The 12,417-nt window shown below is 42.4% G+C and overlaps 1 protein-coding gene across 2 annotated transcripts in view; it reads right to left on the bottom strand.

The window, feature by feature from the left end:
* The window catches only part of CDH23 (cadherin related 23), a 1,769,196-nt gene that overhangs the window by 1,564,958 nt on the left and 191,821 nt on the right, over positions 1 to 12,417 (bottom strand). For both annotated transcript variants that reach the window (XM_077454574.1, XM_077454575.1), the window contains exon 3: positions 6,599 to 6,679. In XM_077454574.1, the coding sequence (XP_077310700.1) occupies positions 6,599 to 6,679 (81 nt within the window). The remainder of the gene's footprint in view (positions 1 to 6,598; positions 6,680 to 12,417) is intronic.

The following is a 12,417-nucleotide window of genomic DNA, read 5'->3' on the forward strand; positions in this document are numbered from 1 at the left end:
GGGGCAGATGTGCAGGGAGGTACAATGGTGGAAGAGAGAAGAAGAGGGTTCAGCAGTGGGACAGAAGAGCAGGTGGCTAAAGTGTTGGGGCAGATGAGAAGGGGGTTCAGTGGTGGGACAGAAAAGCAGGGGGGTAGAGCAGTGGGGAAGATGTGAAAGGAGGTGTATTGGTGGGACAAATGAGAAAGCGCATTACAGTGGTAGGACAGATGAGCAGATGGGTTTAGTGTTAGGACAGATGAGAAGGTGATTAAGTAGTGAGACAGAAGTGCATGGGGATACGGTGGTGGAGCAGATGTGTAGGGAGGTACAGTGGTGGGGCAGATGAGAAAAGGGGGTACGTTGATGGGGCAGGGGGGGTTACAGTGGTGAATCAGATGTGCAAGAGGTATAGTGGTTGGATGGATGAGAAGGGGGTTTAGCGGTGGGACAGAAAAGCAGGGGGGGGTACTGTGATGGGGAGGATGAGCAGAGGGTTACAGTGGTGGGACAGATGAGCAGGGGGGATCAGTGTTGGGGCAGAGGAGAAAGGAGGTACAACGGTGGAACAAATGAGCATGGGGTTACAGTGGTGGGGCAGAAGAGCAGGGGCTACTGTGGTGGGACAGATGTGCAGGAGGTACAGTGGTGGGGCAGATGAGAAAGGGGGATACAATGGTGAGGCAGATGAGCAGATAAGTTCAGTGTTAAGCCAGATGAGAAGATGGTTCAGCAGTGAGACAGAAGAGCATGGGGTACGGCAGTGGAGCAGATCTGCAGGGAGGTACAGTGGTGGAAGAGATGAGAAGGGGGTTCAGCAGTGAAACAGAAGAGCATGTGGGTACAGTGTTGGGCCAGATGAGCAGGGGGTTCAGTCAGCGTTGGGTCAGATGAGCAGGGGAGTTTTGTGTTGGGGCAGATGAGAAGGGGGTTCAGTAGTGGGACAGAAATGCAGGGGGGTAGAGCAGTGAGGCAGATGTGAAAGGAGGGGTATTGGTGGGACAGATGAGCAGGGTGTTACAGTGGTGGGGCAGGAGAGTAGGGAGAACAGAGGTGGGGCAGAAGAGCATGGGGATATGGCGGTGGAGCAGATGTGCAGGGAGGTACAGTGGTGGGGTCGATGAGAAAACGGGGGTACATTGATGGGGCAGATGAGCAGGGCGTTACAGTGGTGGGACAGAAGAGCAAGGGGGTAAAGTGGTGGCGCAGATGTGCAGGAGGTACAGTGGTGGGAGGGATGAGAAGGGAGTTCAGTGTTGGGGCAGAGGAGAAAGGAGATACATCGTGGGACAGATGAGCACAGGGTTACACGGATGGGGCAGAGGAGCAGGGGGGTACAGAGGTGGGCAGATGTGCAGAGAGGTGCAAAGGAGAAAGGATGTACATTTGGTGAAACACATGAGCAGGGGGTTACTGTGGTGGGACAGATGTGCAGGAGGTACAGTGGTGGGGCAGATGAGAAAGGGGGTTACAGTGGTGTGGAAGATGACCAGATAAGATCAATGTTAGGACAGATGAGAAGATGCTTCAGCGTTGAGACAGAAGAGCATGGGGGCATGGCGGTGGAGCAGATGTGCAGGGGGTAGAGTGGTGAAGCAGATGAGAAAGGGGCAACATTGGTGGGGCAGATGAGCAGTGGGTTACAGTGGTGGAACATAAGAGCAGGATGGGACAGAAGAGCAGGGTGGTACAGTGGTGGGGCAGATGAGAAAGGGGGTACATTGGTGGGGCAGATGAGAAAGGGGGTACATTGGTGGGGCAGATTAACAGGGGGTTACAGTGGTGGGGCAGATGTGCAGGGTAGTACAGTGGTGGGGCAGATGTGCAGGGTAGTACAGTGGTGGGACAGATGTGCAGGGGGGTACAGAGGTGAGGCTTGCAGGGGGGACAGTGATCTGACGTGTGGAGTTGCAGGAATTTGGGCTGATCAAAGGCATGAGAGTGCAGGATGTTAATTTCTCACTACTAAAGTAGTTTGCAGCATTTACTTTATGAAAAAAAAATCATTTTCGTGATTAAGAGTGAGAAGTTTACATTTTTTTGTTATAAAATTGGAACGCTCAAATTCTTTGAAAACATTTTACGGCACGCTGTGCTCAAAAGGTTGCCTACCCCTGTGCCCTTGTGTACAAGTATACATTTACATGATAGCAGGGATTTAAGACCCAGTATTCACCACATGCACTGTCATATTTTTCTGTATCTCACAATGTATGCCAAATGCATAGACAAACAAAAAGCCGTTGCATTTAATAGGTACCCTTTATTGGTCTGAATCTCAGCATTTGGGACTGGGTCCTGGGTGCCATAGTAGGTGCATTACTCTTTGCTTTTCAATTCTGGCCAATTAAGTGGATGGCAATGCAGTGTGATACAGTACAAAGTTTTTCTGTATGGGTATGGGTAATGGTAAGAATGAGGCCTCAAAGATCTTACTATTCTATTTCTATTTTCTATATCTTTATTCAACAAAAATAACATGTACACATCCATTACTTAATTGTCATGTACTCTATTTTTCATGAAATATTTTTTTGCTTTGTTTTTCTGCCTCCTTGTATTACCTTCTGTAAGCTCCCAAAGGTATACTTTTCCTATTCACTTCTATGTGATTGGAAGATGCAGTGCATGTTAGCACAGCTCATGTACACTGCTCTCTGCACACTACAAATCCCACAATTCCTAGTCCAACTAGGAGCAGGCAAGAGAGGGTGGCTATGTTGGACCATGGAGAACAAATGTTGGCACCTCTAACAGGAAGTCATATCACATGAAAAAAAAGAAAAAAAAGAAGGGAACTGGATATTTGGAGGACGAAAGTAACAGAAGGTACATTTTTGAGATAGGAATACATATTGGAATAGTTAAGAAAAAAAAAATAGGAGTTTACTGGATTTCTGGCAGGATCCACAGGTATTTTTCTGTACTTGCAGCATTTTAAAGTGACAAAACATGTATTGTAGAGATGTACTGAGATTTCCCCTTTTTTTTCATTTTGCCAACACAAACCATTTAAGTTTTATGTTTATTTAAGATAATGGTCTGTGAAACAAAACTACTGTGCTATTTTGAAGTAATAGAAATACATTCTAATACAATTCTCTTAGAGCCAGTCATTCATATCTTATTTTTTAACATTATTTCAAACAAAAATCAGGCAGAAATAAAGGTCAAAAACCTAACATGGCATTTTGTCAGTTAGGATCCAGCAGAAATGGGTTTACTCATTTGCATCTGCATACACAATTGAAAAACACACCACAGTGATCAGTGTGTGTATCTCCGTTACCCAGCGGCCAGAAAAAATAGAATTTCTCAGACAGAGAAATATATCCAAACACACTTATTTTATTTAACAGTCACATTTAATTTCAAGGATGACAGCCTTTGTTGCTATATAAAAGCCCTGATACATTCAGTACTGAAACAGGTACTTAGTGGTTCACAATTCAAATACTATAATAAACACAAGTTTTTCCTGAAGACTTGGACAATATGCAGAAATGTACAGTAATAGAGGTCATACATTGCAAATAACCGCTTATATAATAAAAATGCATAGAGCAGCAAACACATGTGTGGAAAATTCACATGGCCTGGCCTATAAAATTAAAGGGGGTAAGGTGGGAGGGGGGTTGGAGTCTGACAGAAGAATTATTTTAATTTAATATAGATATAACCGGGTGACGCTGGCCATGGTTTCCCATTCATCTTTCCCGCCACTGCTACATGTAGTGATAGAGCGCGGCAGAGACAGGCAGCCTGTGTGTGAAAAGTTCCCTTCTCCCTTTTCGCTCTATAGCAGTGTTACTCTGGCCAATAAGAGGGAAGAGGAAAAAATGGCTGCCGCTCTGCACCCTGGGAGACGTAGTTTACAAAGACAAGGATCGCTGTGAGGCAAAGAAATTACAGGTCCTAATAGATTGTGGGACTCAGGAGGGTGGGAAGTTGTATGTTTAAAGAGGACATGTCAACTGCCCATGCTTCTTAGCCCCCTTGTGATAACAATAAAGTAAAAAAAAAAAAAAAGTGTTGAAGAAAAAATAAAATAATAATAATAATAATAATAATAAATAATAATTGAAGCACCCCATTACCCCTGCTCATTTCCCATATAAACAGTGCAGTGTAGAGCGTGCATATGTACAGTATGCAAACATCAATTGCACCACACGTTAGGTTTTGCCATAATTCATGGGTAACTCTAAACTGGTAACCTGTATAGCATTGCCAATGGAGAATGTTGGATACCATCGTTTTTTGTGATTCCACAGGCATGTGAAATTTTAAGACTTCACATATCCAGTATCTTTTTACTCAATCAACCCGGCTATATTTTACCCAAAAATGTAGCCCTTTGGGCTTATTCACATGTGAGGTTGGGGAATGGTAACATCCCACAGCTGACCCACACTTTTAGCAACCCCCACCTACTACCTACTTAAGCTGCAGAGACAGTGGCTGGTAGACATGGGCGCCAACAAAAAATGTGTTTTGTTTTATTCCGTTTTGTTCTGTATGAAAAAAAAATTGTATTATATGATTCATGTACTAAATTTAATTCGGATTCGTAAGAAATATGAATTTTCATTAGATTCGTAAAGTTGTCGATAAAATAACGAAAGTTCGTTATGATGAATTTATCATTATGAGGGGCTCCCACCATCCCTGTGCTGTGCTGACTTCCTCTGATTGGTGAATAAAACACCATTTATTTTTCTCTTCATTTGGATCCGAAATTCGTTAATGAAATTTAGTATTTCGTATGAAATTCGTAAGCATAAAAATTTGTATTTTGGATTCGTATGAATGTACGAATTTCCGGAAATTCGTACGAATTTTCAATTCGTACAAAACTAATTGCATGTGTTTAGTGGCTGGAGATGTACAGGGTTAAAGCCTCAAATGCCTGTGAAATGCGATCCAAAACTGATTGCTCTTGAAAGAGCAAAGCACATGTGAATGAACTCTTATGTTTTTTTAAATATTTTGTAAAAATTTATTTATTTACTTTTTTATAATTGTATTTTTTATTTTTTTTATTTCTATAACTTCTCTGTTGTGGGGGCTCAGGTGGAATACCATGGCTCTAAACAGACCCCTGATGTCTCACTTTTGAGATAGAAAAAGGGACTGAGGACTGAGGACATAGATTCCTTGGTTCCCTTCTCTGCTGTCTCAGTTACACTAAAGATGAATAAAAAGGAAGTCCCTCGATGGCATCCTGTTAATTTACAAACAGTATATTTCAGATATAAAGGAACACGATCAGTACCAATGTCTCACTGTGTTCTTTCAGGAGAGGAAGGGGCTGGTAATAATGGCATATTTACCCCTTCCCCAGCTCTCCATCCTGAAACAATTCCCCTGTGTGCCCTGCAGCTGGTGGAAGGAAGAAGAGGTGAAGCAGGCAGCACTGTGGGGGGCACACAGGGGGTACCCGGACAGCTTGGAGAAGGGGATGTGGGAGTAATCAGAGTAGGGGAGTTGGGGGTATGTAGATAATGGAACCAATCTTCATGTGGCTCCCCCTGCAGTGCAGCCAGTAGGAGGGAGAGGATGAGATGTCTGCTGCGCTACAGTGCCACAGTAGGATAAGTTCCAGTGATAAGTCAGTACAGCTGGTGTTCCTGCTTAGCAGGTGCCAGGGCCTCCCTGTTGAATTGATGGTGCCTGGACCCGGTACAGGAGGGCCAGCAGTACCCCCTTATGATGGTCCTGACAGCAGGTGATAATACAATGTTTTAAGACTGCCTGGCAACAATAATTTTATTTACGTTCACACTAACATTAAATAATGGTTTCTCCTCTTTAAAATCATCCTTTATTTCTCCTTTTCGAAATTCACCACCCCCAGACACTTGTTTGTGCTCCTAACTGATACTGTGTGCATATATAGACACACCCTGCGCCCAGCCATGCCCCTGCTCCCTCCTCCAAGCAATTAACTGGATTATGTGTGTCTATTAACGCACACAGCACCAGTCGGGAGCACGCACACACACAGATATCTCCTATCAGTTACCTATGGCTCCAATGGCCTCAGTACCCTCCTCTTCATCCGGACGATTAGGGGAAGCAGCATAGAACATGGGGAACCAGCAGCCATGAATATAGATGGCACGTAATTGTTTAGGTACATAGGCACAGATTGGTACTTTGGCATTTTTTTATCTCAATACAAGAATGCAGTAAGGTAAAAAAATTAATATTTTTTAAGATGCTCTACCAATATTCCAGTTCAGGAGACTGAATGACATTACTAAGAACTTCCTTTAATCTATACATGATAAATATATTTCATATAAATAGATCAGTAATGTTGAAAATCTGAATAATCCAAAATGATTCTCTCTCAGCACAAAATTCTAACTAAGAACAGCTAGCACTGACAGAAAGATGCAAAAGAAAGAAAAGAACAAAAAACACCTGAAGTGTCAGCAAAATAACCGTTTTTTTAATGTGATGATCATTTCCAAATTGCAATATGGTCACTGCTCTGCAGCTTTCTACATGTTGTTTTAGCAGATACATGTTACCACACTGTGACTAACTATGACTATAAGGAAATCCTGATTCATCCAACAATAATGAGGTTACAGAAAAAATGAACACTTACCAACTGGTGTATCTTCATTAATTAGCAAGTATGTATCAAAGAAGTAATTCAGAAAATAAGGTAATCTGTTGTACGCCAAACCTGAAGAACAAAGAATATGAAATATTGAAAAAAAACATGTCCAAAAATAACCTAATTTAAAAACAAAAAGACCATAAAATATTTGTTACGTGATTATTAATACACAAACCCCAAATGTCTTGTAAGATAGCTCATATACGTTAAAAAAAGGTGTGTATGACATTAACTTAACAGGTTAATGTGCTTAACACTTTCTCAGCTGTAGTACCTAAAGTGGTTCTAAAGGCTCTTTTTTCTTAAAATAACAATAAAGGTAAGTGAAACGTACCTGCTCTGTGCAGTGGTATTGCAGAGTGGTGCCTTACCTGCTCTTCTGGTGTTCCCTGTCTGAGCTATCCACTCCTCCTCTTCTCTGAGTGCCCCCATAGCTAGCTGTCTGCTGTGGGGTCACTCATGTGGGCACGCTCCCAAGCTGGGCTCTGTGCATTTCTAAACACACAGCACAGCCCCACCTTCTCTCCTTCCTCACGGTTTTTAATTGACAGGAGCAGGAGCCAATGCCAATTGGGAGGAGCACATGGTAAAACATTATTTACCTTAAAGGAGGGAATGCATTAAAGTAAAAAAGATCTTCCCTCACTTTAAAGTTACACATGACTTACAGCGTCCCTGGCCACCACCACAAAAGGTACAGTATTTCTGATCCCCACCACACAAGTCCAATTATCCTTGATCACCGCCACACCAGTCCCGATGTCCCTGATTATCTCCATGCTAGTCATAGTGTCACCATAAGGACTTGTTCACAAGTGTGAGGTCCTCTGAAGGCGTTGAGAAAGAATTACAATTTCAAAAAACATATTATGCCTTATACATATACCGTAAATACCAATAAATATTGGCAAATAAATATAAAAATAAATATCAATAACTTGGACTGTCTACTTTCCAAAACAGGGTAATTTACAGGGTATTTAAACTGTCAGGATTGTTACATTTTCAAATATATATACCATAGTTTGTAGACTCTATAACTTTCACACAAACAAATTTATATACACTGATTCAGGGTATTTTTTTACCAAAGAAATTTAGCAGAATACATCTTGGGCTAAATTTATGAAAAGTGTATATATATATTTTTCAAAATGTTCCATGCTTTCACTTTTTTCACAGCAAAAAAAACAAAAAACAAAACAAAACAGCAGTGTTTATAAATACTATCAAAAGAAAGCTCTATCGCTCTGAAAAAAGAATAAAAATTGAATTTGCTTGACTGAGTACTTGTCATTCCAAGTGTGACAATGCTGAAATCCGAAACATGGCGTGGGCAGAAAGGGGTGATATCGTCCAATCTTGAGGTGGCTAAAGCAGTTTTAGCTGTGTTTAGCCATGTTAAGGCATGTTTAGATATTTCTGCATGTGTTTGGCTGAGTTTAGAGGTTCTAACTGAATCGTGGGTGCATAGTACGCTAGTTTCTCCAAATGCAGCTAAATTGACCACATCAAAATGCAGGAAGACACACAGTAAATGCATGTAAATGTATTTAAAAATGAACCTCAAAATGGTTTGACAGTGTCTGTGTAAATTAAATAAGTATTTATTTTAAAGCACTTTTCCCACTTGTGAATGCTTTATTGTGCATTGGGCACTGGTTCACTTTAGGTGTTTGACATGGTTCCTCATAGACAATCAATGAGTAAATTAGCACCCATAGGTATGCAAACTAAATATATAAACTGTGGTGGCTCGGCCATTAATCCATGCGCCCGGCCCCAAATCCACAAGTAGGGTGCCAGCCGCGTAGATTCCAATGTTTTATTATTATTATTTTTTTTTTAGAAGCTCATGATTAGAGCTCGAGTACGGGCCCCAGAGTTTTGGGGCGGTACTGCTGAACTCTTGTAAAAAAAAAAAAACAGAGTTTAGGATTAAAAGTACCATAGCGTTTGTAGCTGCGCTGAGCTGTGTAGGGTTATAAACTTGTGTAAAATGTCTCTGATTTACAGCTTTGGATCATATTAATTGCACTGATATGTAAATAATCCAGTTACCTTTACTTCAGCATGCTGGTGCTAGTATATGAAGAGGTATATTATTATTAACAGGTCAAAAAGACCCATTTTCTAGTAGGTCTGAGGAAAATTTACTGAATAATTATAAGGTCCCTACCCTGGTAGTCAATCCTTATGGTTTTTATCTGAGACAGTTTTTAGAATGAGTCTGTAATGTACCTGATAGGAGACTGAGTTGATGAGGTCAGCCTCTCTTATATCTCCTGTCCTGGCCCCACAGTGGATGAGACAGAGGAAGCCGAGGGACAGGAGGGACACGGGTGTCCGATGTTGATGATTCGGGGTTGTCAGGGCTCTGGAGACTGGATCATGCAGCTGTGTGCAGAGCTGGCAACAGAAGCTAGAGACAGAGGCAGAAGCAGAGTCTCAGGAATAGTCAGGGTTGTCATCAGGCAGGCAGCGGGGTACCAAATCATAAACAGAGCCAGAGTCAGTAACAGAGTCGGGTCAGAGGTGAGCAGCAAGACAGAAACAGGATACACAGCCAATGTCAAGGAACATGCCAGGTCAGCAACTAGGAGAGCATACAGGATCAGATCAGGATGCAGGATACAGCTGAAGATTGACTGGGCTCCCTTTAAATAGCCATCTGGCGCCAAGATGAATTGTGTCCGCACATGTGTGCATTCACAATCACTGACTCCCATGTGCATGAGCATGCCTGTTAGCCATTCTTTGAAAAAAACCATGCGCCTGTGCACATCGATGTGCCAGGTGTCTCACAGGGATTCCTTGACAGAGTCCCATGGGGTCTAACATTTCTACAAATCATAAAAAAAAGTATTAGTAAAGGCTGAACTGCTGCCATTGACATATGCAAGTTGTGTTGTGGATTTCATTAAATTGATTTGAAAGGGAAAAGGCAGTTCTATGCATCCAAAATTAAACTTATGTGGCTTTTTCACATACACACTGCAGCACATTGGGATCAACATGTCCTAATGAAAACCATGTGTAGCACCCTCTAGTGTACAGAAAATGTATTCTGACTCACAGTAACTCTGTGAGTCTGGGAATTGTCCGGGGGTTACTGTAGGTCAGGCTGGAAGGCTCTACAGGTCAGGCCTCTGGTACCTCCCCCTGATTCTAGAAGCTGCTGCAAGTTTATAGAAGCTAGTGGGTGGAGGGGATGAAGCTATGATCTGCATATTTATGGGAATCTTTCCTATCCCCAGGCAGAGGGCCTAGAAGGGTGGTTGAGTCAGCCCATAAATATGGTGGAGCCTTGCCAGCAGAGTTGAGTTGTAGTCAGTGGAAAATGGAGTGCTGAGGCTGTGTTGTGGAGCCTAGAAAGGGGAGGCTGGGGCTGAGGGGGCTGAGGGGGCTCTGCCTCCCAGCTAGGAGTGGAAGAAGGAGAGAAGCTGGACAGAGGGATCTCTGCTACCCTTCAGTTTCTTCTAGGAGACACCCTGGCTAACATGGGAGAACCTGGACCACAGGAGGCCTGATTAGCAGTCTCTTACAAGGCAAAAGGATTCCAGGGACAGTGAGAGTGCCCATACACCCCCAGGGCCTAAAAGGGAGAAGGCTGCCAGATGCAATATGCAGCAAGTAGGGATGAGCTTCGTGTTTGAGTCGAACATACGTTCGACTCGAACATCGGCTGTTGGCCCGTTCGGTGAATTCCGAACGTTGTGGGCCGTTCGCGCCAAATTCGTGTGGCGCTCACGGCCCACAATGCACTGCTCCATCGCAGTGCATTGCTGGCTCATGATTGGCCAAGCATGTACTGTGACCCCGCATGCTTGGCCAATCACAGCGCCGGCAGCGAGGAGAGCCATGATTGGCCACAGGCAGGATGCCTGTGGCCAATCATAGCTCAGGCTGTGTAGTGCACGCCCCACACTATATAAGGCCGCCAGCGCGGCGGCCTTGTGTAGTGTGTTGGCGTCTGAAGCAGTGGGTGTTCTGTGTACCTTCAACACAGTATACACGATCGTTATCGGCCGATTTTTCGTTCTTGCTCTTCTGTAGTGGTTGTTGTCTGCGTGCCCTGACCGCAGTATACACCGATATATCCACCTATATAGCTAGCTATAGTTCTCTTTTTTAATAGAGCTTGCAGTCAGTTGTAGGAGATTGTGCGTGCCCTGAACCCAGTATACAACGCTATATTCACCTATATAGCTAGCTATCTTGCTCTTTTTAAATAGAGCTTGCAGTCAGTTGTAGGAGATTGTGCGTGCTGTCTGCATGCTCTGAACCCAGTATACACCGCTATATCCACCTATATAGCTAGCTATCTTGTTTGTTTTAAATAGATATTTAAAGGAATATTTCACTTTTTTTTTTCACTTTAATCGTCATTAAAATCAGTGCTCCCGCCAAAACGGCCGTTTTTAAAACTTTTTTTTGCATTGACCCATGTCCCCTGGGGCAGGAGCCAGGTCCCCAAACCCTTTTTAGGACAGTATCTTGCATATTAGCAGTTAAAATTAGCACTTTTAATTTAGAATGTTCGAGTCCCATAGACTTCAATGGGGTTCTAACGTTCGTACGAATTTGGGGTCCGTTCGAAAGTTCTGGTGCGAACCGAACCGGGGGGTGTTCGGCTCATCCCTAGCAGCAAGCTTTCCAAGGACAGTGCCAACAGCTAAACCCAATCATGTCATGGGATACTATACAAAGCAGACAGGTGGGCTGGTATTTTTCAAGAGAGGGGACATAGAGCTCCTGTAAGTTTGGGACTTTGCTACATTCCACTAAGGGGACACAGAGCTCTTACAAGAGGAATTCTTACTGCTAATTTCAGAGAGACTGGATCCCATAATCCCTACTGCCCCAATAAAACAACACACACAAGCCAATGGACTGATTTCTGTCTCTGAATGAAAGTTGAAAAATGGCTGTGCAAGAATAGGGGGACCCAAAGTCCAGCGGCCCCCTAGGAGGTAGTACTACACATGTATTACCGTATATAAATGCAGCAAAATTCATGAAAACGTATTCTATGTGAACAAACCCAAATAAATTTGCGTTAAGTATCCAAAATTGAATGGCAATAATTGCTGCATCCAATGGCACCTGAGCCCAGCTGCTAGGATCAACAGGTTGGACATCCATGGCAAGTGAGATAAGTCCTTTGTACACATTTAATAGAAACTTGTTTTATGTTCCACTGACTGGCTTCGGCTTGTTTCCTGAAACAGAAAAAGCAGAACGGACAGAAACTGCATATAAACTATTATAGCTTTCATGGTAAAGGCTTGGCCTCTAGAGAATACAATTATGATTTTAACTCATGATTAATACCAGAAGAATTCTGCATGGTTGAATGTGTTCTGCTTGCTCAGCACTTATCATGGCTACTGATATTCGTACACTATCAAATCTACCTGTAATTGTCTCTCTTCATTTTGATTTTCTCTCTTCTTGCTTATGCAACACATTTCTGGTGATTCTTCAGCTTTTATTTTTAATAATAACACAAATTTCTAGTGAAGCCTTAATATTCAAACTCTCTTATACCACAATGCTGAAAGAAAGTGAGATTATACTCATAAATATTTTAATGGTGCATTATCATCATTATGTAAAATTTTCACAAAATACTGTAAATCCCTAAAATGATTTCACTTTTTAAACTATTTTATCTGAAAGCAATTTGTGATATAACATTCACAGTTTAAAAGTGTAATGTTTAGTATTACAATAATTATTAATACATTTGATCATATAAAAATAGAAGATTTTCCCTTCTTTAGCTGTCTGCATGTCATCAA

This window comes from Lithobates pipiens, unplaced genomic scaffold (genome assembly GCF_037356315.1).
Source record: "Lithobates pipiens isolate NorthernLeopardFrog02 unplaced genomic scaffold, aLitPip1_a1.2 Scaffold_25, whole genome shotgun sequence".
In the NCBI taxonomy this organism is placed as follows: domain Eukaryota; kingdom Metazoa; phylum Chordata; class Amphibia; order Anura; family Ranidae; genus Lithobates; species Lithobates pipiens.